The sequence below is a fragment of the Pavona decussata genome, unplaced genomic scaffold, assembly GCF_977016875.1.
Source record: "Pavona decussata unplaced genomic scaffold, jaPavDecu1.1 SCAFFOLD_244, whole genome shotgun sequence".
In the NCBI taxonomy this organism is placed as follows: domain Eukaryota; kingdom Metazoa; phylum Cnidaria; class Anthozoa; order Scleractinia; family Agariciidae; genus Pavona; species Pavona decussata.
In genome coordinates this window covers 2167947-2193088 of record NW_028145649.1, presented here as the reverse complement: position 1 = coordinate 2193088, position 25142 = coordinate 2167947, and the positions used below count along the sequence as shown (strand labels likewise).

Genomic DNA, 25142 nt, shown 5'->3' with positions numbered 1-25142 from the left:
AAATGAATGATGCATTGGAATGAAGCAAAGTGAGCAATAGGTATAGCTCCGTTGTTAAGGAAGAAGACCATACTGTTGGCTTTTGAGGAAGTTAAAATTCTTAATGTTATTTTACTAATACGGGTAATAATAAAAGTCGCCAAAAATGAATAAATACTCTCGCAACATTTAACTTAACATTCAGTCAGTTCGTTTTGATGATCAATATTCTCATTATTTGAACAAAGTTCGGGTGTCCGTGGTCAAATAGCTTTATAACCTTACTGTTACGCCATGTCTTTATATAGTCAATAATTGAAGTGTAGCTGATATATCCATGTTCCAATGGTAAAATAGCTTCATAATAGGAACTTGCAAGCGATAGTGACCATAAACGGAGTCTCGAAGACCTACGCAAACGAATACATCCCCTCCCCCCGCCCACGAATGGAGACTTCCAATGACATTGAAGAATCCCTCGACCTCCAACGATGAAGAAACACTAGGGAACGTCCGGGCAGGGCTGTTTACTTACTTTTATGGAGAAGAGACGGGGTATGGATTTCAATTTCAAGTTCACGCTCAACTCATGCCATCCGAGAAAAAACTTTCGATAACCTTCTATGCGCTGGAAGTGAGTGTTAAATCGATTTATCAATCAAATATTCTTGGAAACCTAGACATGCCTCTTACCTTGCCTTATTGTTGCTGTCGTGGAAATGAAATAATTTGAATGGAAAAGAATAATAAAGCCGTTACAGAAATACAGAGGCAATTTAACAGCACTCGATGTTGGGAGACAAATTTTGGCCCCCCGGCAAACGAAATGAAATGGAGTATAGCTAGAGGCCAAAACAAACACGCAAAACACACACGCACAACAATGTCCTTATAGTGTAGTGGAGCTTAGAGAATTGTTTCAGGCTTGTCTTATGCCCCATTCACACCAAGGCTTAAACACGTTTAAAAGTTGTTTAGTTCAGTAAGCACAGTTTAAAATTGTTTCCTTCATAAAAGCCGCTTTCGGTTTTTTGTCGACTACAGATTTAACACAAATGAAAGCATAACTTAAAGTTTACTCGAATCCTATGTCAAAGCCGATGATTCAGCTTTCTGCTACCAATTTTCATTTTAATAAACCTGGTTTAATTAAAAATGTTTTGTTGGTGTGAATGGGCTTTATAGTCTCGAGGGTAACTCACCGTTGTCTGAGCAGTTCGCACAGTTGATGATTTGCCATTTACACCTATACTGGCAATCAAGACCTACTCCTCGCTTCCAGAGCCTTTTTGTATATTTTGTTCAAAATAACAAATTATTTTCGTCCCATTTGTTTGCAAAAGATCTAGATATCCAACAAGCAGCCCTGTCTCTTTCTGGTCCCTTCCATGCTTTCCTCTCTTTAGGAAATATCGTTTTAACTTCACATTTTCCTTGTGGGAGCCTTCATTTTCGTAGGGGATATCGCTTTTTAGAGGTCGTCGTTTCCCCAGGTCCTCGAGACTTCGTTTTCGTCACTTCAAGCCAGCGACACACCTGGTGATTTATATGCCGTTTGCGGCGAATTTGACCGCCAGCGAAAATCGTCAGCGATTTTCGCCACTGATTGATGCGGATACACTCGGCGATTTTTTTAACCGATAGCAGCGTTGTGGCAGTTTTGAAAAGTGATGTGATAAAATCGCTCAACCTGATGGGTTAGCTTCACTGGCGATTCGCAGCAATGACCGTAGAAAATCGCGGGAACGGGCACACTCGGGCGAATGCCGGCGATTTTATACTTTTATACGCCGGCCGATCGCAGCGATCGGCGAAACTCGCAATCGCTGCACCGGGCACACCAGGCACTTTTTTTTATAAAATAGCCAAGCTACTCGTATTGAAGTTGGGCGTATAGGGAATAGCGTCTTTTATTTCAAAAAGAAATACAACTCATGAGGAGAAACACTGATGATATACATATGTGTATATATATGGGTAATTAGTTAAACACACGTTGTTACATGTTTTTTGGGTTGATTTCCATCTTATCCATTAGAATTGCCCATTTTCACTTGCGGAGAAGCTTGCCTGGGTTCTGGCTAAAAAGAGTAGCCAGCTTCACATTGTAGGCGTTGACTTTGGCATTCAACTTTTCTAAACAGCTCTGAGAGAATGTGAATCTCCTCAAATTTGGAAACATGGCTTCATGGCACCCGAACTCTTTCAAAAAGTCCCGAACATTCTCCATCTCGTCGTTCGTAAAGACGGTCTTCCCTTCTTTTTTGTATCGCAGCCACATCTTCATTATGAATTGAGGGTCACAGGGTCTTAAGCTCACCGTATCAAGTTCCCTTGGAAGACGAAATCGGAGTAATGTCATCGCGTCTAGCACCCTCCACATGTACTTACTCATCTTCATGAGGCACTCCACAAGATAGTCACCTTCGCAGTGTTTGTACTCTTTGTTTGCCTCTCCCCAGTTTTCAATCATGGATACCCAGAGGTCATTAGTTGAAAGTGACGTCTTAAGATTTTCGTCTATCCATTTTATTTGAATGGCGCCCACCACATGTCTGATGGCACCACGAGTGTGATACGCCTCCGCTGCGTATATCAGGGCCTTAGAGAGAGAATCTGGGGAACAAAATAATAACGTTTACCTGGCTTAAAGGAAGTGTATACCTCTATCTGAAACACGGCCACGTCAAATTCAAGAGTGCTAATGCGCACTCTGATAACACACAGATGCACAGATGACGTCAAAACGTGGTAAGAACAAAGAAGTAGGCTACGAGCCGCAGGCGGCTTCTGCGACTAATATTACAACATTTTTGACGTCCCCGGTGCGTTGCACAACCACCACCAAATTAGAATTTGTTGTTTTATGGATTGATTCAGGCTATGTATTTTCTGACACAAAATTACAAATGGTTTCAAGCATTTTGTTGGAGTTCGAAAATTATTACGCAAATTATGATATATTGAACGAAAAAAAAAACGCGCCTATTAAATGAGGGGTATCGTATGGTCCCATTTAATTTAAAAGTGCTTGCAAAATTTGGCCGTTGCTCGAATTGCTCCCAAAAATTACACGGGTGCTCGCTTGCTCGGGCTCGTAAAATTTTTGCAACTGCTCGCATGCTCGCATTGTCGTCAACATGTGCTCGATTGCTCGAAATTTCGTTAATCCTCCTTTGTAGTTATTTTTTATACGTATATAAACGATAAATCAGTTATGACAGGGTTAAAACAAAAAGGTTCAAACATCCTTACCTCTGGTTCAGTCTTTCTTCAACAGTTCAGCTTGTAACTGTTGTTCTGTTTTGGAGGTGTCAGCCAGATTATTAGCTATTACTTGGCGCAAAACATTTATCCTATTAATAAAAGAGAGATTTCGGCTAGCGGAAAATTTACGAAGTACTCAAAGTGCTCGCTGCTCGTCATCTGCACGTATTTTCCTTATGTGCTCGCTGCTCGCCATCTGTATTTTTCTCAAGTGCTCGCTTCTCGCAAGAAAAATTTCACAACTGCTGGTGCTCGCAAAAATAAACACACTGCTCGCAAAGACCATTCGATACCCCTTAAATGCAGACCAACAAGAATCGTGATTGGTTAATAATCTGTCACCCTAACTTGTGTAAGTTCGAATTCACGAGGGAGTATTACGAGACCTTTCTGTAGCTCATGGCACTTCGTATGTCGGTAGTTGAACTGCAAACTCCAGTCCAGTTTAATGAAAACAAGGTTTTTATACAGTCCTTTGTATAAATATCCGTAATTACCTAGAAATTGTGGCTGATATGGCGTTGGCTTTGTCTCTGACATTGCTTCCACGATCCCTTGGTACACCTCATTATGGACTTTCCTCAGTGATTGTGGTCTATTGAGGTAGTACGCAGATCTTATCGGCACATCGTGATCCAGTTTTTCGTAGACGCCCATCCAATGACGCAGCAGCTCCCTCTTTCGTGGGTCCACCTTCATTGCGTCGCTAGCTCCTTTCTCCAACTTTCTAAAGAATCCGTCGTTGTACTTGAAGACTTTGTAGTAAGCGCTGGCTAATTCCTGCATTTTGTAATTGTCCGTTTTCTCATCGTCTGTTACCTGGGGTTGGAAATTCCATGGAAGGTTTCTAAACATTGATGGTATAGCGAATTCCAGTGTGAAGGCGTAGACATTTGTGTCAAAGACAAGCTCTGAGGGTTTCGTAAACGTACTTTGGAAATATATGTTAAAGCGCTTTGTAAGAGACCCAGATTCCGGTCCAATGAGCCCGACATCGTAGTCCGACTTATAAGAGGCCGACCCGTAAGGCGCTGGATAGCACACTCCATTCAGAGGGATCACGTATTTTCCGTCCTGTCTCAAACAAGGAATCAGTTTCGGAGAGCTGCTTTCTGTGTAAAGAATGCTAGTTACTAGTAGATATCTAGCAGCCGTGATCATCAGGAGTTTAGATTTGAAATCTTGTTTGAAAATACGTTTGAACTCCTCTTTTGTGCTTTCCCAATCGTCGTAAGCCCGAAAGAACTTCTGGACTTCCCCTGCCCTTCTTTTGAAGTCAAGCGTTCTCAGGACATCTTTAAAATCGGGTTGACTGGTCCACTCATTTTCATTCTCGTTCGCCTTAAACTTGTATTCGTCCACAATGCATTTTGTTATCCAGTCGACAGCACCGGCTTGGGAAATGGATCTAGAGCAGTCTATGTTCGAAACTCTGTAGAGAAGCGAGATAACGACCGTAAGTTGTTTTAAAGCCAACTGCTCTTTATATAGGTAACGTTCTTTCGTAAGCAAAGCTCTAATCACCTTAATTTATTATATGGCTGGCTCCGCGAGCGGGCAAGATGAGTCAAATTCTGCGCTGTGATTGGCTACCCGAGCGGGCAAGATGGAGCTATCTTGCCCGCTTGGGATTACCCGTTGCCCGTCCGCTTGGCATCGAAAGTTTAATCCCAACAACAATGCGGGTTTTCTTCGATTTTCTCGTTGTTTTGGGGGAAAACTCTCACTAAAAAGTTCGGTAAACTTTCTCAACATTTACCTAAAGGAAAGGAAAGAGAATGGAATCGTCCTGGTGTAGTGAAAACTTCGTTTCAGCTGCAATGAATGTGAGTTGAACCGGTGAGTTGCTCTGCGTGTAGTATTTTAGATAAAATTGATTTTGAAAAACTTATCGTCTCAAGTCGAGTGCCAAATTGATAAGTTCTCTAGGTTTGCAATGACTGTATTTAAATCATGGCGTAGTGGAAGTTGCGGTTAGTGTTTAGAGCAGTTCAGAAAAGTATTTTTTTAAGTTCGCCGAAGACGCTCACGTTTTTAATTCAGCCGCGTCTTGCTTGTTGTAAACAACAAAATCTTGTCAAAGTTTCGCCCAGTTTTCTGATTTACCTGCTCTTTTTTTCGGCTTATGTTTGCATATAATCTCAAAATCTATTGTTTCATTCAAGAATTAATGATTGGAAGCCGAGAACTGTGTAAAAAAAATTTATTATTTACGCCACAGCGCGATCGCCTGAAAATGGCGAGTTTGCCGGATTCTATTCAAATCTTCCCGCTCTTGCGAAAATCTAAATTTTTCGTTCTCGATAATTGTGCACTTCCTTTAAGCCATTATAAAGTTAGAGCCCTAAGATAATTTAGGATTCCTTGTTTTCCACGATTACATTCTAATCCAAAGGTGCACTGAAATAAAATCTTGCACCGGCCGGCTATGAAGAATTTCTTTCCGAGTAGAGCAGTTTCATGTCGTGTTTTGTTTTGTTATTGTAGTTTTAACTTGATGGTGAAGCCATATAATAAATCCTTTATTGACCAAGCTTGTTCGGTCAAGATGGCTGGATATTGGCCTCGTTCTTTTTTTGCGTTTTTATGGACCTCGACTTATAATCTGTTTTCATGTATGATCTAAGGGAACTGGTAATAAGAAGTTCGTTTTAAGAGAGCGCACCTTGTCAGGGGTGTGTGTGAGGGGGGGAAGGGGAGAATTCGAAGACACCACCTATCTCATGAAAAGTAACAACAAAAAATTTTACTGGCTTAAAAATCTTAGTTGACACGAAATATTCAGTTAGCAAGAGTCAGCGTTGCTTGATAAACAAGAAAAGTGAGTTTGAATCTCACTGTAATTTTTACTGCTGGATAGAGGGGTGGCTATGCAAAAAGACACCATCTTTTGAGGTTGAGGGAAGGGGGGGAGGAGGGGTCAGGCAGGGACCAACGTAGTGTTTTCCAGGGCCGGGTTGTTGGAATGCCGATTAACGCTAATCCATGATTAAAAGTTAACCGAGGTTTTCAACTTGCTCATTAAAGATGATTTGAAAGGCTCATTTTAATCTAATGGTAAAGAAAAGTCTAAGGCAAAACTGAAGGACAAAAATATTTTGGAGAAATCCTACCGGATTAATAAATATACTCCAATTAAAGTTTACGTTAACCCAAGAATTAGGTTAATCGGGCTTTGAACAACTCGGCCTAGGAGTGTATTCTAGACGGCAGACTCTGCTTTCCGTTAAAGTCAAGGGCGGCTAGAAGAAAACAGAAAAAAGTAAAAAAAGAGGATTTCAGCTTGGGAGTGATATCTTGAAAAAAATGATCCCACTAATGATACTGGTAACACAATACAATAACTAATGCCTCAGCGTTAAAAAATTATACTACAGTCGAACCTGTATATAATTTTTTATATTTTTATATAAAGGCCCTGTATTAAGCGGCCACCCTCTATTAAGCGGCCAGTTTTTAAAGTCCCGATTTGTCGCTCATACAAAAGCTGTATTTGTTACCTGTAGTAGGCGGCCACCTCTACTAAGCGGCCGCGGCCACCCTGTAGCAGTCTTATGTTTGTCTTTCTTTGTTATTTTTACCTGTATTAAGCGGTCACCCTTGAATGGAAACTAGCCATATGTTATTCTATGCGGTATTTTATTGTGTTTAAAATGCGATTCAGCATCACTATAAAGAAATAACATGTACAAAGCTACTGTAAGCTGATACTCGGCCGTTTAATATAGTTAACGCTTTTCAGATGTCCGCAATGTGCTGAAGTACAGTACCATATCACGAACGCTAAAAAGAAGTTTGTTTTGAATATGCTTCACTCTTTAGCAAAAAATTCCTTTTTAATTAACTTGTTCTTCAGCCATGTGACATTGAACATTGAGCGTAACAACTATGAAATGACGGAATGAGATATTTTGTTGTGAACTGTAAGTCATAGAAATAGAGCACTGTATACAGTAGGAGAGTAGAGGACAATTTATTGCATAGTACTTTTACACAACGTTACCGTTAAGTTAAAAGTTGGCACTGAACTTTGTTTAAAGCATTGATCACTTGAAAGATTGTTGATTGTCCTATTGTTTCCTTGCATGAGGTGTTTTTGTATGATACGCCATTAAAATTGACATTAGACCACGCCCAGTGAGTATTTTTACTGATCCTGTATTGAGCGGCCACGTGTATTAAGCGGCCAGTTACTCAAGTCCCGAGGGTGGCCGTTATATACAGGTTCAACTGTAAAAGCTTGGAGAATTTGTGCATTCGTGGCGCTACCATATATAGTAAACGTTTGCTCTTAATTGGCTTTAGTTAATAATACTGATAGATCTGCTTTAACGAATTATAATATTTAAATGAAAAAACGTTTAGCCGGGCTAGAGTGTCCTATATGTACAAAATTATCAGATCCCGTTGCAACATTTGGAAACCGGTCCCATTGTGATAAAAAAGGCTCTCTTTACCAGGAGCCCATTAATGGGTTTCTGTCTTTACCTATAATCTATAGGCTATCAGGTAACTTAGTTCATCGCCTGTTTCGCAATATTTCGATTTGTGAGAAAGAAAGCCGAAGAACCGTAAAATTGATAAGAGAACGTGCACTGAAGAAAACAAGTCAACATCTAGACGAAGGTAAAATGCAGACATGCTTTCCCATAAAATCACCAATGCCGCCAGCCAGTGCTTATTTACCCCTAGAAGTAACCCCAGACTGGCCCCGCAGGACAAGCTTTATTTTTTTTTATGTATTTTACTGGAAAGCACGAGATGAACACACACTACGAGACACCCGCGACAGGATGGTGTGAGAAAAAAGGATATATAGACCTCTAGCCGGCTCCATCATATTAAAGCTGCTATGTTTCAAGAAACTGGTTAGGGTGGGACACCTGACAGTCTTGTGGAAGAAATATTTCCATGTTATTTTAGACCGCATATGGTGAGTGCATTCTGATCGATACAAATTAAGCGCTGACAAATTGCATTGGTGATTTTATGTCCGAGCAGACCGAATAAGGTGGATTTCCACCATTCTATCTAATAGTTAAACATAAGTGTTGTGTTGCTGCTTAAGCGTTTTGATATTATTTCTATGTTACATGCACCAGACCATGTCTAGGTGTGTCAAATTTTGGAAATACACGCATTGTGTTCGAGTAATGAGAGACAAGAGGTTACCTAATCAGATCAGTGTTCACGAGATATTCATCCCGCGTGACAGAGGGATAGCCGTATCAGTCGTTAAGATGTTGAAATAAATACATTCAAAAGAACCCCTCACAAGCATCTCCTCGGAAATACTTGATAGCTTGGAAACGTCTGCAGTCCCCAGAAATACTCCGTTGAATTTTAGATTGGTCTAGATTCTGGAAACTTGCTTTCGACCGCTGCATTCTCACACTGATCGAGCACCAAAACCATGAGAAAAAAACCTTATGTCTCGCACATGGAGGGAAACCAACTGACTCAGGAATAGTTAACACCGGCGACTTTTAGAAAACGAACTGAAAAGATTCTGGGTTTGCAGGTAGGGCGAGAGCGAAAATTAATTTATTCTGGCGCGTGCAAGCGGATAGAAAATGATCCTTGAAGCATGAGCGATGACAAGATACCGGGCTCTCTGTTGACATCTTAACACCTATACGGAAACCGCAACTTTTAATTATCTCCTTAGGAAATTAGGTACCTACTGTTGTGGCCGTGGTCTTCTGGATTTCACTTGAGGTTCAGTGTGGTCTCTTGCATGCCACTCAGATTGATTGACGAAAAAGCCTTTGAGTAGTGATATTGGGTAGACTTCGTCACATACCTAAAATGTAGCAAAAATAATGACTGTTTTAGAACTCACCATCGTCTTAAACAACTCTTGAAAAAAAAAATGGATGGAGCGGGGCTGAATTCCGGAATATTCATTACTTCATTAATATATATAAAAACAAATTCCACTTTTGAAAATGTATGTTGACTGGTATACGAAACGTCAAGTTTATATAAAATGCGCAAGTTTATAATGTTTATATCCGATGTTTGTGTTTATTTCTGATCAAGATACGATGACCCAAGGACAAACTTGGTTAACTTACTAATTCTTGCGCTGTTGGAGTTCATTTTTTCATACGACACAATTTGAGCAATGTGTAAACCAGGGCCCAGTCCCTTTGAACTTCGGAGCGGGCAATTTTGGAAAGTGTTTGGTACATATTATACACCTTTTGCTGTCGAAACCTCAGCGGCCTTAAAGCTACGAATTCGAAAGGGAAGGGGTCACAAAGAGCCACCCTCTAACTCCCTTAGGCTAAACCACTAAATCAATACCAGGCTGAATATAAACCTTACAGCCATACTGCAAAGTAAAACAACGCCTTATTTGACCGCCCGAACAATGGCTGACAGTTGCCTTTACTGAAGGTTGAGGTGCATTCTCACGCGATGTTCCTGAGCCAGGACCATTTTGGTCTTATGTTCATTCTTTTACTGTGAAACTAGAGAAAACCCTGAACGCTAGGAATGATTCCTGGAATGTTTATTGTTCTGTGGCCAATCCAAGGCGAAATCAAACCACGAGAAAAATACGCAAACCACTAAACTGGTCACTGTTAAAGCTTGAAGCTTTTTTATCGCTAGAATTCTATTCAGTGTTTAAGAATCATTTAATGAATCCGCAAATTGCACAATTAGGCCGCGTGGATTGTTTTCAAATTCAACGGTTCCACAACTCGAGAACAATTTTACTTAATAAATATAAGAACCTAAGATTCTGACTCACTTACCGCACGTCCTTGGACTAACATGAACACCAAGACACTGATAATGGTCATCATCTTGGAAGCACCTGTAAAAATTTACACCCGAAATATAGGAGTAAACAATTGATAAAGGTTATGGTGAGAAATTAAATTAATTTTCTTCACTTAAAAAGGGGGTATTCCTTCTTTTCAACCGTTCGTAGAACGGGGGATTTTTCCCGCGGCGAATTTGAACTTAAATAACGTTCTTAAAATTTGAGCAAACGCCCTAAATATTTTTTCAGAAATTTATCTGGAAAAAATTTGGTGTGGTCGGTTAATGCTGATTGGCGTTGATGTTGCGATGGCAACCAATTTTTTGACAGGCATTTTTCATTTTTTTTTTTCAGAAAATAGAAAATGCCCTTTTCAAACGAAGAAAAATTACTTTTCTTCCTGTAACTTTGGGTTCTTAGCTCAAATTAGTGTTCCTGTATTGGTTTTCATTACTTTTCGCTTAATTCGGTGCCTTCCTGGACTTTTGAAAACACAGAAATCCAAGATGACGGATCCAAGATGGCCGCCATTTTGGCAATCATGACGTTAATAACACGTCATATGACGCCATCACTTCCCGTTGCGGACATCAAAGGATACATCTTTGGACGTACTATCTATCTTACAAACCCCATTGGCGTAGCGCTTATAGCTGTTAGGTTATGGAGGGGGGAGGGGCGGAATCCCCTTTCCCGGTCCGAAAAGACAAAACTGAAGCCCCTTCTAGATAGGGTTGAAGACACCCATGTCAAGATTTGTTTGCAATGGCAACATTGAGTGACATGAAATTTGACCTGCCACACCACATCGTTCCCAGGTAGATGTCCCAAAAAGTGACGAAGTTTTTGAAGGGGTCTGTTCAAATATTATGTGTTGATAATTAAAACTGAAGGTTCTCGATCAAGTTCCACATTATTAACTCGTGAATGCGCGCATGCGCAAAGAACGATTTATCTTTGTGTGGGCAAATTGTTACTCGCTCGCTCGCTCGAACAGTCGTAAACTTGTAAACTTAAGATTAAATAGAACAAAGATCCTCGCATTTAGTACACAACTTAAGCAGCTGCGAAAAAAAAAACCTTAAAAAATTCAGGCTTGAACGGGATTCGAACCAATGACCTCTGCGATGCCAGTGCAGTGCTCCACCAACTGAGCTATCAAACCAACAGGGAGCAGGGAGCCAACTTTACTTCCCGGGATAATATTTCATTCCCAGAATTGACAATTGGTTATTGGCGAATTCTTGCCAACCTTACTTCGTATTTAATTCAGTTAACAACATACTTGACCATCCCAAAAACGAACGGATTTAGTTTTATAGAGGGTGACTAAATTTTGAGTGGAAATTATGCCCAAGAAAACTTCAGCTGTTTTTACAACTAAATCCGAATTTCCGAGGCGATAAAGCCCTTTTGGACAGATGAATGAAAAAATGAAAAAAATGAAGCTCTGGGTTGCTATGACGAATAGACATGACACACGTAAAAGGTGGACTGTTGCAAAACAATCTTAAATCTATCTTGACGAAGAAACTTTTTAAAGAAACGGAAAAGCTCCCTCGTCAGGCAACAGCCTTACTTCAGATAAACCTTAGCACCGGATGTTTCTAAACGTAGATTTTCCTTTATAACTAATTTTAAAGAGCCCACGTGCCTCCTAAAGCCGACTTGTTTAAGAACCAAGTTCAATTTAAGTTCGGTCACGATGTTAGTTCTTTGTCTGACAGTTAAATGAACTTCCAACTAAACAAAAAGTTAATTTGCGGGTTTTTGAGGGCTAAGACAGACCGGCCACAAGTTGGGTGGTGTTTAAATTATGATCTAATTGATATGCCATCCATTAGTGCAACAACCCCCTTAAAAGAAATATATTATATATATAATTGTCATGAGTTAATGCAAACGAGACAGTTTATGGCAAACTAAGGTAGATTTGCCCATAGATGACAATTAACAAATTATCAGATGCCACTACGACCTCTGTAACTCATGCAAGAGAACATTCTACAAAATATTAAAATATTGCCTCCTGTGCCTCCAGATAGTTTTTATGGCCTTTTAAAGGCGTATTTATAAAATCTAATACAGTTTGATCTATCCAGATGCCTTGGCTGAAAATTCAAGTTGCAAAAAGTTTTAGGGAATGATATCTTACTCCCGGAATTTACAAGGCAGCTTTATATTGGTGAATTCTTGCCGACCTTATTTCAGAGTTAATTCAGTTAACCACATATTTGTCCCTTCGAAAACGAAAGGAGTTAGTTTTAGAGGGTGACCAAATTTTGAGCGGACATTTTTCCTAAGAAATTTTAAGATGATTTTACAACTCAATCCGAAAATTCCGTGGCGATTTAGCCTTCCGAACAGATATCCAACAAAATGTACCACGTTGTTCCACTTGGCGAATAGGCATGACACGCCTGGTAGGCAGACTGTTGTAAAGCATGAAACGTTTCAAAGTAAAAACTCACCCACTGGCATTAGCTAACAGCCCCACTTCAGAAAAACCCCAGCACGCGATATTTGTCAAAGCATATATTACCTTATAAAGAGCCCACGCACCTTCTGAAGCGAACCCGTTTAAGCTGGAACAAGATCAAGTCGAGTGCGATCACGATCTTAATTCTTCGTCTGACAGTTCCAACTCGACAGTTAGAGTTAATTTGCTGGTTTTTGAGGACTAAGACAGACCGGCCACAAGTTGAGTGGTGTTTAAATAATATGATCTAATAGATATGTCATGCATTAGTGCGATAGCCCTCTTACAAGAGAATCTTAACTGTGCAAATATCCTTCTACTCGCAGAATGTAGAAATGATTATACTACTACTAATAATAATATTAAGAATAGTAGAAGAAAAACAAGTAGTAAAAGCATTGTTCAGTTTTTTTGCCTTTGTCTGATGTTTTTACTAAGACGGAAAACTCAGGTAAAAGTTTTAGACACTGGCATTACGTTACGGTGATAATCATTGTTTTAATTTATGATGACCTGACAAATAATTGAGTCCACGGTTTAAGCAACCGAGCGTCAGACGAAACATCTTTAAAATTCAGACTTAAAGGGGAAGTATCACGAAAATCTGATTTCGTTTCAAAACCCAAAAACGTTTGTCTGACAAGAGAAACAAAAAAGAATTGTCTAGTTTTGTTATAAATTATCACCCCAGCACAATAAAACTGTCGATTAGTGCCTCTGGCCAGAGACAGAGTAGGCCGGTATGGATTGAAACTTGAAAAATGTTAGGCTAATATTTTTCAAGTTCTCGCATTTTTGTTTCCAAAATGCGCTAGAACAGAGTACGAGTTGTTCCTGCCAAGAATTGAGTTGATTTCTCTCCTCTCGTTGTTCCAGAATTATTTTGTAGCAAAGTGAAGGTCTTATTTCACCATTTTTAACAAAAAAGGTCAAAAACCCCATGATACTGCCCCTTTAAATTGTTTACGCTCTCAGAACAAAGCAAAAACGTTAAATTCGAGCTCAGCAGAATTAAATCCACTTTTCTTGTTTATAGTAATTTTGTTGCTTTTTTGTTTGTGATTTACAGTCGAGTCTGGTTAGGATTTCAGCCCAAGATAGAGGCCGTAGTTAGTTTCCCCCAAAAAGGTAAACTTGCCGTTGATGACTTAAAGCAAATTGTCAGACCACCACAAAGACCTCACGCAAGTTTAAAAACTTAAAAAGCTAACATATAGTGGCCACAAGTTGAGTGACAATTTTCATGATGGCCTAATAAATAATTGCCCTGGGTTAATGAAACCAGGCGCTTTACACCTTATCTCAAAAAAGACCCAAATTCTCTACGTGATCCACAAAAAGCCAAATTACTCTCCTCCCTTTAGTAATTTTGTAGCTGACTTTTCACTGTGATTCATAGTTGAGATAGTTCCATCTTGCCAGACTTTCTACTCAACAAAGAGTTGGTAGTTTTCCCAAACAAAGGTGAACTTAACACATGCGAGCCGGACATTTCGCAAATTATCAGACTCCACTAAGACCTCCACGAAATTCAAAGTTTCAACACTCACAAAACTAAGCTGATCACAAGTCGAGTGATTTTTCTATGTAGGCCCGATAAATAATTGTTATGAGTTAATGCAGCCGAGCATTTTACGAGGTACCTTTAAAAGGCCCAGATTATTTACAAGTTCCATAAAAAAGTCACTTTACTCGTGTAAAGCAATTTTGTTTCTGTTTTGTCTGTGATTTATAGTTCGTTTTCAGATGACGTTTGTCCCAGCAAACAAAGGTAGATTTGTCCACAGATGACTCAGTTCAGCAAATTATCAGACGCCACTAAGACGTGAGAGACATTGAGCCACATATCCTGGAATCATGGGAAGCCATGCAAGAAACCATTTTCCCCAAAATATTTAAGCTGACGTCTTCCGTGTTCCCAGATAGTTTACTGGCCTTTTTAAAGACGTCTTTGAAAAAGCTAATACAGTTTGGTCTGTTCAGATGCCTTAGCTGAAAATTCAAGTTGCAGAAATTTTTAGGGAATGGCATCTTTCTCTTACATCTTACATGATGGCCCGATGAATAATTGTCATGGGTTGATGAAAACGAGCATTTTACGAGATACCTTTAAAACGCCCAGATTGTGTAAAAGTTTCATAAAAAACACATTTCTCGTGTATAGAATTTTGTTTCTGTTTTGTCTGTGATTTATAGTTCGTTTTGTTAAGAATTTCCCCCTTACAAACAAAGGAAGATTGGCCCACAGATGACAGTTAACAAATTATCAGACGCCACTACGACCTCAGTCACCCATGCCATGCAAGAGAACATATCCGCATAATGTTAAATTCAAGTCTCCTGTGCTTCCAGATAGTTTTCTGGCCATTTAAAGGCGTACTTGCAAAAGCTAATGAAGTTTTTTGATCTGTTGATGATTTAGCTGAAAATTGAAGTTGCAGAATGTCTCAGGGAATGGTATCTTCAACCCTGAACGGGAGTGACAAGCGGCTATTGGCGAATTCTTGCCAACCTTTTTCTACTTTTTACCCAGTTAACAACATATTTGACCCTTTAAAAACGAAAGGAGTTAGTTTAGAGCGTCACGAAATTTTGAGTTTAAATTATGCCCAAGAAAACATAAGGGTTTTTTTTTAACTAAATCCGAATTTCCGAGATGATTAAGACCTTCCGGAAAGATATCCAGCAAAATGAAGCTCTTGGTACCTATGGTGAATAGGGATGACACATAAAAAGCGGACTAAAAAAACAAAACAAAACAAAATCTTAAATCCATTTTGACGAGGAAACTTTTCAGTGGAAAAGCTCACCCTTCAAGGAACAGCCCCACTTCAGAAAAATCATAGCACAGGATATTTCTGAAAGCAGATTTTCCTTTATAACTGACTAGAAAGAGCCCACGTACCTTCTAAAGCCGACTTGTTTAAGGAGCAAGTCTAGTTCGAGTGCAGTCACGATGTTTGTTCTCTGTCCGGACAGTTAAATGAACTTCCAACTCGACAAAGAGTTAATTTGCCGGTATCCGAGCGAAGACAGACCGGCCACAAGTTGAGTGGTGTTTAAATTATGATCTAATTGATATATCATCCATCAGTGCAAGGACCCACTTGAAAATTCTTAACTGAGCAAATAATCTTCTAAACGCAGAATGCAATAGAGAAAAAACACACAAGTAATAAAAGCATAATTAATTTTTTTGCCTTTTTCTGATGTTTTTTACTAAGACGAAAAAACTCACGTAAACGTTGTAGACACTGGCACCACGTTAAGTGATTATTTGAATTTATGATGACCAGATAAATATTTGCGTCAAGGTTTTGATCAACCGAGCGTTAGACACAACATCTTTAATATTCAGACTAAAATTCTTTGCGCTCAGCCGTAATCACAGAACAAAGCAAAAATGTCAATTTCGCGCTCTGTAAAATCCCACTGTTATCGTGTTAAGTAATATTGTTGCTGTTTTCAGCGACTATTTTATGATGTCCCGAGAAATAATTGTTCTGGGTAAATGCAACCAAGTACTTTATGAATTATCTCGAAAAAAAAAAAAACCAAACTCTTGACGTGATCCTCAAAAACACATTTTACTCGTTAGCAATTTTGTTGCTGCCTTTTGTCTGTGATTTACAGTTCCATCTAGTCAGACTTTCAGCCCAACAAAGGGCTTGGTGGTTTTTTCAAACAAAGGTAGACCACTTCAAAGACCTCACGCGAACTTTGAAATCTCACTGTAGACTCTATGGAAATGTGGCTGACATTTGTTTGACATTAAAATTAGCCCTGCTAATCTCGTGCTTGAGTTCAAAAAATCAAAAGAATACTTTTCCTTGAGCGAGGCAGACGAAAGAATATCAAAATGTCAGATATTTTTGCATAAGGTCTATGAAAGTGAATAATTTTCTTGATTCAAGACTTTGATTCTGTTTCTTTAATTCATTTCCATTTGGTGGTTTTTGTTTATGGCTTTTAAAGTTTAGGTTATTTGTCTGTTGAAAACTATGCTGTTGTCACAAGAAATAGCGGCGCTATCATTTTTCTGAGAGATTTTTCGCACACAAACTATAGAGCACAACGGGGCGAGCAGCGTACAGGCCAGACAAATGAGTCTGAAACGCGGGAAAGGAATTTTTTTTGGAAAAAATTCGTTTAAGTTGTTGTCTGACGAAGAAATTTTAAAAGACAGGTTCACCCATCAAACAATTGCTCTTCTTAAGTAAAGTCTCACCAAATATAGATTTTCACTATACAAATCCCCAGGCCTTTAAAAGCAAACCTAGTTTGCCTTAACATTGCTGTGATATATACGTGCATTTAGAAAGAGTTCATTGACGTACCTTCTGAAGCCGACTTGTATAAGGAATACGAATAATTCCCGATCAGTTCGATCACGACGTTCTGTTCTTTGTCTGAAAGTTAAATGAATTTCCCACTCGAGAAAGATCTAGACTTAATTTGATGCTTTTTCAACTTTAAGATTAGTCCGGCCACAAGTTGAGGCGGTGGTGTTCGAATTGTGATCTAATCAAAATTAGGTCATCCATTAGTGCAAGAGTTCTCTTACAAGATATGCGTAAGTGGTCAAAGAACTTCTAAACGTAGGATGCAATGACCATAAACAAGTTGAGTGGTGTTTTTTGTCATCAATAACTTTAAGAGCGCTCGTACAAGGTATTCGTAAGAGGGCAAATAACTTTTAAACGCAGTTCTTATGCAATTAAAAAACTCCTTTAATTTCAGTTTGTTTGCCTGCTTCTGATTTCCTCAATAGTTTACTAAGACTGGTCACTCAAATCATAGACGAAGGTGGCCCTTCAAAGCTAAAATACACTGTCCACAAGTGATTACTTTAATAGGGTGACCCTGCACTTTACAAGTTATCTTCAAAAGACAGAAATTCTTTACAATAATAATAGTAGAAAACTAGTTTACTCGATAGCTCGTGCATAGTAATTTTTGTTTCTGTTATCTCTGCGATTTCGGTTCCGTCAACGTGTAGTAATACTTTCTGCCCAACAAATTAAGAGTAGGTGGTTTTTCCAAACAAAGGTAGACTTAAGGCAAGTGACATTTCGCAAATTATCAGACGCCACCAAGACCTCACGCGAACTTCAAAGATTCAACACTAACAAAACTAACACATAGTAATCACAAGTGAATTGATTTTTCTATGATGGCCCGATGAATAATTCTCATGCGTTAATGCAAACGAGCATTTTACGAGATACCTTTAACAGACCCAGATTCTTTAAAAGTTTCATAAAAAAAAAACACTTTTCTCGTGTATAGCAATTCCGTTTCTGTTTTGTCTGTGATGTATAGTTCGTTTTGTTAAGACATTCGGCCTTACAAACAAAGGTGGATTTGCCCACAGATGACAGTTAACAAATTATGAGACGCCGCTACGGCCTCAGACACCAAAACAAGAGAACATTTACTCAAAATATTAAAATGACCTCTCCTGTGCTTCCAGGTAGTTTTTCTGCCCTTTTAAAGGCGTAATTATTAAAACTAATAATATTGTTTTATGTGTTCAGATGCCTTAGCTGAAAATTCAAGTTGCAGAAAGTTTTAGGGAATGGCATCTTACACCCGTAATTTACAAGGCAGCTTTATATTGGCGAATTCTTGCCGATCTTATTTCGGATTTACTTCAGTTAACCACATATTTGTCCCTTCGAAAACGAAAGGAGTTAGTTTTAGAGGGTGATCAAACTTGAGCTGACATTTTGCCTAAGAAAACGTAGGATGATTTTACAACTGAATCCGAATTTCTGTGGCGATTAAGCCTTCCGAACAGATATCCAACAAAATGAACCACTTTGTTCCACTTGGCGAATAGACATGACACGCGTGAAAGGCAGACTGTTGCAAATCATGAAACTTTTGAAATGAAAGGCTTACCCGTTGGCTGACAGCCCCACTTCAGAAAAATCCCAGCACAGGATGTTTGTCAAAGCATATGTTACTTTATAAAGAGCCCACGTACCTTTTGAAGCCGAGTTGTTTAAGCTGGAACAAGCCGGTTTAAGTCGAGTTTGATTGCGATGTTAGATTTTTGTCTAACAGTTCCAACTCGACAGTCAGAGTTAATTTGCTGGTTTTTCAGGGTAAAGACAGACCGGCCACAAGTTGAGTGCTGTTTCAATTATATCTAATTGATACATCATCCATCAGTGCAAGGACCCACTTAAAAAATTCTTAACTGGGCAATCAATCTTCTAAACCGGCAGAATGCAATACCAAAAAAAAAACACAAATATTAAAAACTTAATTCAGTCTTTTTGCCTTTGTCTGATGTTTTTTACTAAGACGGAAAACTCGTGTAAAAGATGTAGACACTGTCACCACGTAAGTCATTATTTAAATTTATGATGACCTGATAAATATTTGCGTCAAGGTTTTGATCAACCGAGCGTTAGACGCAACATCTTTAATATTCAGACTCAAATTCTTTGCGCTAAGCCGTGATCACAAAACAAAGCAATAATATGTCAATTTCGTGCTCTGTAAAATCTCACTTTTCTCGTATAAAGTAACTTTGTTGCTGTTTTCAGCTACTATTTTATGATGTCCCGATAAATAATTGTTCCGGGTAAATGCAACCAAGTACTTTATGAATTATCTCGAGAAAAAAAACCCCAAACTCTTGAGCACACATGATCCACAAAAACACATTTTACTCGTCAGCAATTTTGTTGCTGCCTTTTGTCTGTGATTTATAGTTCCATCTAGTCAGACTTTCAGCCCAACAAAGGGCTTGGTGGTTTTTCCAAACAAAGGTAGACCACTTCAAAGACCTCACGCGAACTTTGAAATCTCACTGTAGACTCTATGGAAATATGGCTGACATTTGTTTGACATCGAAATTAGCCCTGCTAATCTCGTGCTTGAGTTCAAAAATAAAAAGAATACTTTTCCTTGAGCGAGGCAGACAAAAGAAAATCAAAATGTCAGATATTTTTGCATAAGGTCTATTAAAGTGAATAATTTTCTTGATTCAAGACTTTGATTCTGTTTCTATAATTCATTTCCATTTGGCGGTTTTTGTTTATGGCTTTTAAAGTTTAGGTTCTTTGTCTGTTGAAAACTATGCTGTTGTCACAAGAAATAGCGGCCTATCATTTTTCTGAAAAGATTTTTCACACACAAACTAAGGAGCAAAACGGGACAAGCAACTTACAGGCCAGACAAATGGGTCTGAAACGCTTGAAAGGAAATATTTTAGAAAAGGTTCGTTTAAATTGTTGTCTGACGAAGAATTTTTAAAAACTTTCACACATCAATCAATAGATCAACTTCAATAAAATCTCAGCAAAGATAGATTTCCACCACAAAAACACCCAGGCCTGAATAAGCAAATCTAGTTTGTCTTAACATTGCTATGATATACACGTGCATTTAGAAAGAGTTTATTGACGTACCTTCTGAAGCCGACTTGTATAAGGCATACGCTTAATTCCCGACCAGTTCGATCCCGACGTTCTGTTCTTTGTCTGAAAGTGAGATGAACTTCCCACTCGACAAATATCTAGACTTAATTTGATGGTTTTTCAACTTTAAGATTAGTCCGGCCACAAGTTGAGGCAGTGGTGTTCGAATTGTGATCTAATCAATAGGTCATCCATTAGAACAAGACTTCTCTTAAAAGATATTCGTAAGTGGCCAAAGAACTCCTAAACGTAGAATGCAATGACCATAAACAAGTTGAGTGGTGTTTGGTGTCATCAATAACTTTATTTAAGGGCGCTCGTACAAGGTATTCGTAAGAGGGCAAATAACTTTTAAACGCAGTTCTTATGCGATTAAAAAATTCCTTTAATTTGCAGTTTGTTTGCCTGCTTCTGATTTCCTCAATAGTTTACTAAGACTGATCACTCAAATCATAGATGTAGCTGGCCCTTCAAAGTTAAAATACACTGTTCACAAGTGATTACTTTAATAGGGTGACCCAGCGCTTTACAAGTTATCTTCAAAAGACGGAAATTCTTTACGATAATAGTAGAAAACTACTATTAATTGGTAGTTCGTGCATAGTAATTTTTGTTTCTGTTATCTCTGCGATTTCGGTTCCGTCAACGTGTAGTAAGACGTGTAGTAATTTTGTTGCTGCCTTTTGTCTGTGATTTATAGTTCCATCTAGTTAGAGTTTCAGCCCAACAAAGGGGTTGGTGGTTTTTCCAGACAAAGGTAGACCACTTCAAAGACCTCACGCGAACTTTGAAATCTCACTGTAGACTCTATGGAAATATGGCTGACATTTGTTTGACATCGAAATTAGCTCTGCTAACCACGTGCTTGAGTTCAAAAATCAAAAGAATACTTTTCCTTGAGCGAGGCAGACAAAAGAATATCAAGATGTCAGACATTTTTCCATAAGGTATATTAAAGCGAATAATTTTCTTGATTCAAAACTTTGTTTCTGTTTCTTTAATTCATCTGCATTTGGTGGTTTTTGTTTATGACTTTAAAAGTTTAGGTTGTGTCTGTTGCAAACTATGTTGTTGTCACAAGAAATAGTGGCGCTATCATTTTTCTGAGAGATGTTTCGCACACAAACTATAGAGCACAACGAGGCAAGCAGCGTACAGGCCAGACAAATGAGTCTGAAAAGCTTGAAAGGAATTTTTTTTGGAAAAGATTCTTTTAAGACGTTGTCTGACAAAGAAATTTTAAAAGACAGGTTCACCCATAAGACAATAGCTCTACTTCAGTAAAATCTCAGCAAAGATAGATTGTCACTGTACAAACCCCCAGGCCTCAATAAGCAAATCTAGTTTTCCAATTCCTGTGATATATACGTGCATTTAGAAAGAGTTCATTGACGTACCTTCTGAAGCCGACTTGTATAAGGAACACGCTTAAGTCCCGACCAGTTCGAGCACAACGTTTTGTTCTTTGTCTGAAAGTGAGATGAACTTCCCACTCGAGAGTCATCTAGACTTAATTTGATGGTTTTTCAACTCAAAGATTAGACTGGCCACAAGTTAATTGAGGCGCTGGTGTTGGTATTGTGATCTAATCAATAGGTCATCCATTAGTGCAAGAGTTCTCTTACAAGATATTCGTAAGTGGCCAAAGAACTTCTAAACGTAGAATGCAATGACCATAAACAAGTTGAGTGGTGTTTGGTGTCATCAATAACTTTAAGAGCGCTCGTACAAGGTATTCGTAAGAGGGCAAATAACTTTTAAACGTAGTTCTTATGCAATTAAAAAATTCCTTTAATTTGCAGTTTGTTTGCCTGCTTCTGATTTCCTCAATAGTTTACTAAGACTGGTCACTCAAATCATAGACGTAGCTGGCCCTTTAAAGTTAAAATATACTGTCCACAAGTGATTACTTTAATAGGGTGACCCAGCGCTTAACAAGTTATCTTCAAAAGACCGAAATTCTTTACGATAATAGTAGAAAACTAGTTTACTCGATAGCTCGTGCATAGTAATTTTTGTTTCTGTTATCTCTGCGATTTCGGTTCCGTCAACGTGTAGTAAGACTTTCTGCCCAACAAATTAACAGTTGGTGGTTTTCCCAAACAAAGGTAGACTTAACGCAAGTGACATTTCGCAAATTATCAGACGCCACCAAGACCTCACGCGAACTTCAAAGATTCAACACTAGCAAAACTAACATATAGTGATCACAAGTGGATTGATTTTTCTATGAAGGCCCGATGAATAATTCTCATGCGCTAATGCAAACGAGCATTTTACGAGATACCTCAAAAAGACGCAGATTCTTTAAAAGTTTCTTTAAAAAAAACACTTTTTTCGTGTATACCAACTCCGTTTCTGTTTTGTCTGTGATTTATAGTTCGTTTTGTTAAGACATTCGGCCTTACAAACAAAGGTGGATTTGCCCACAGATGACAGTTAACAGATTATCAGACGCCACTACGACCTCAGACACCAAAACAATTGAACATTTACTCAAAATATTAAAATGACGTCTCCTGTGCTTCCAGATAGTTTTTCTGCCCTTTTAAAGGCGTAATTATTAAAACTAATAATACAGTTTCATGTGTTCAGATGCCTTAGCTGAAAATTCAAGTTGCAGAAAGTTTTAGGGAATGGCATCTTACACCCGTAATTTACAAGGCAGCTTTATATTGGCGAATTCTTGCCGATCTTATTTCGGATTTACTTCAGTTAACCACATATTTGTCCCTTCGAAAACGAAAAAAGTTAGTTTTAGAGGGTGATCAAACTTGAGCTGACATTTTGCCTAAGAAAACGTAGGATGATTTTACAACTGAATCCGAATTTCTGTGGCGATTAAGCCTTCCAAACAGATATCCAAAAAAATGAACCACTTTGTTCCACTTAGCGAAAAGGCATGACACGCGTGAAAGGCAGACTTGCAAAACATGAAACTTTTGAAAGGAAAGGCTTATCCGTTAGCCAACAGCCCCGCTTAAGAAAAACCCCAGCAAAGGATATTTCCTGTCAAAGCATATGTTAATTTATAAAGAGCCCACGTACCTTCTGAAGCCGACTCGTTTAAGCTGGAACAAGCCGGTTTAAGTCGAGTTTGATCGCGATGTTAGATCTTTGTCTGACAGTTCCAACTCGACAGTCAGAGTTAATTTGCTGGTTTTTCAGGGTAAAGACAGACCGGCCACAAGTTGAGTGGTATTTAAATTAATATATCTAATTGATATAGCATCCATCAGTGCAAGGACCCACTTAAAAAAATTCTTAACTGGGCAAACAATCTTCTAAACCGGCAGAATACAATAGCGAAAAAAAAAACCACAAATATTAAAAACTTAATTCAGTCTTTTTGCCTTTGTTTGATGTTTTTTACTAAGACGGAAAACTTGTGTAAAAGATGTAGACAATGTCACCACGTAAGTGATTATTTGAATTTATGATGACCTGATAAATATTTGCGTCAAGGTTTTGATCAACCGAGCGTTAGACGCAACATTTTTAATATTCAAACTAAAATTCTTAGCGCTCAGCCGTGATCACAAAACAAAGCAATAATGTCAATTTCGTGCTCTGTAAAATCCCACTTTTTTCGAATAAAGTAATTTTGTTGCTGTTTTCAGCAAACCAAGTACTTTATGAATTATTTCGAAAAAAGACCCAAACTCTTGACGTGATCCACAAAAACACATTTGCTCGTTTGTAATTTTGTTGCTGCCTTTTGTATGTGATTTATAGTACCATCTAGTTAGACTTTCAGCCCAACAAAGGAATTGGTGGTTTTTCCGGACAAACGTAGACCGCTGCAAAGACCTCACGCAAACTTTGAATTCTCACTGTAGACTCTATGGAAATATGACTGACATTTGTTTGCATCGAAATTAGCCCTGCTAATCTCGTGCTTGAGTTCAAAAATCAAAAGAATACTTTTCCTTGAGCAAGGCAGACAAATGACTATCAAAATGTCAGACATTTTTGCATAAGGTATATTAAACTGAATAATTTTCTTGATTCAAAACTTTGATTCTGTTTCCTCAATTCATCTGCACTTGCTGTTTTTTGTTTCTGACTTTAAAAGTTTAGGTTATGATCTGTTGCAAACGATGCTGTTGTCACAAGAAATAGCGGCCCTATCATTTTTCTAAAAAGATTTTTCACACACAAATTATTTGCAGTTTTTTCAACTGTTTTGTAAAGTAGCGGACATACCTCTGAAAGCACCGGACGTGAATGTTTTCTTGGCGCCATAAGTCGCCTCGCGAGCGCCAAAGGTGCAAGCACCTAGGGGGTCTGGGGGCATGCTCCCTCAGGACATTTTTAAAATAAAACACTCAGAAACGCCATTTCCAGCGTTTCTGGAACCAAGGAAACAATATCCTAGGCAATGCTGAAGAGAAGATGAAGAGGGGAAGCCACTAAAATATCTCGCCGCTCAATAAGCAAAGAAAAAAGAGTTATATGGCCGTTTTGAAGAATGTAATTGATTTTTCTGTTATCCTCTAGTCAGTATGTTCATGAGATGCCTTAGTAAGAAAAATATATAATACAGTAGTAAAAAAATCTCCAATATTGATCTAAAAGTGTCGGACGTGGAATGGCAAACGACCGGACGAAACGTCCGGCCTCCGGCCTCAAATGAAAACCCTGCACAAACTACTGATAGAGCACAACGGGACAAGCAACGTACAGGCCAGACAAATTGGTCTGAAACGCGGGAAAGGAAATTTTTTGGAAAAAATTCTTTTAAGTTGTTGTCTGACTAAGAAATTTTAAAAGACTGGTTCACCCATAAGACAATAGGTCTACTTCACTAAAATCTCACCAAATATAGATTTTCACTATACAAACCCCCAGGCTTCAATAAGCAAATCTAGTTTGCCTTAACATTGCTGTGATATATACGTGCATTTAGAAAGAGTTTATTGACGTACCTTCTGAAGCCGACTTGTATATGGAATACGCTTAATTCCCGACCAGTTCGATCACGACGTTCTGTTCTTTGTCTGAACGTGAGATGAACTTCCCACTCGACAAACATCTAGACTTAATTTGATGGTTTTTCAACTTTAAGATTAGTCCGGCCACAAGTTGAGGCGGTGGTGTTCGAATTGTGATCTAATCAATAGGTTATCCATTAGTGCAAGAGTTCTCTTACAAGATATTCGTAAGTGGCTAAAGAACTTCTAAACGTAGAAAGCAATGACAATAAACA

The 25142-nt window shown here is 38.6% G+C and overlaps 1 protein-coding gene across 7 annotated transcripts; it reads right to left on the bottom strand.

Annotated features, from left to right (window-relative positions):
• Positions 1 to 1873: 1873 nt before the first annotated feature.
• Positions 1874 to 25006, bottom strand: LOC146457398 (uncharacterized). Of its 7 annotated transcripts, none has more exons than XM_085092152.1 (5): positions 24862 to 25006; positions 10011 to 10072; positions 8931 to 9049; positions 3744 to 4678; positions 1874 to 2595 (listed from the first exon to the last, which is right to left on the bottom strand). In XM_085092152.1, the coding sequence occupies exons 2-5, from the start codon at positions 10059 to 10061 to the stop codon at positions 2030 to 2032; spliced, it is 1671 nt and encodes a 556-aa protein (XP_084948278.1). In that variant the 5' UTR covers positions 10062 to 10072; positions 24862 to 25006; the 3' UTR covers positions 1874 to 2029. The 7 variants fall into 7 exon arrangements, with proteins under 7 accessions (XP_084948278.1, XP_084948280.1, XP_084948281.1 ...); XM_085092154.1 differs by lacking the exon at positions 24862 to 25006 and adding an exon at positions 22982 to 23259; XM_085092155.1 differs by lacking the exon at positions 24862 to 25006 and adding an exon at positions 21331 to 21436.
• Positions 25007 to 25142: the final 136 nt, after the last annotated feature.

What these genes read in the sequence shown, in the direction of transcription:
- LOC146457398 (XM_085092152.1), bottom strand. Translation starts at nt 10,061, where the DNA reads ATGATGACCATTATCAGTGTCTTGGTGTTCATGTTAGTCCAAGGACGT. An exon ending in TGTTAGTCCAAGGACGTGCG is followed by an intron (nt 9,050 to 10,010) that starts GTAAGTGAGTCA and finishes GCTACATTTTAG; the next exon opens with GTATGTGACGAAGTCTACCC. An exon ending in AGAAGACCACGGCCACAACA is followed by an intron (nt 4,679 to 8,930) that starts GTAGGTACCTAA and finishes GCTTCTCTACAG; the next exon opens with AGTTTCGAACATAGACTGCT.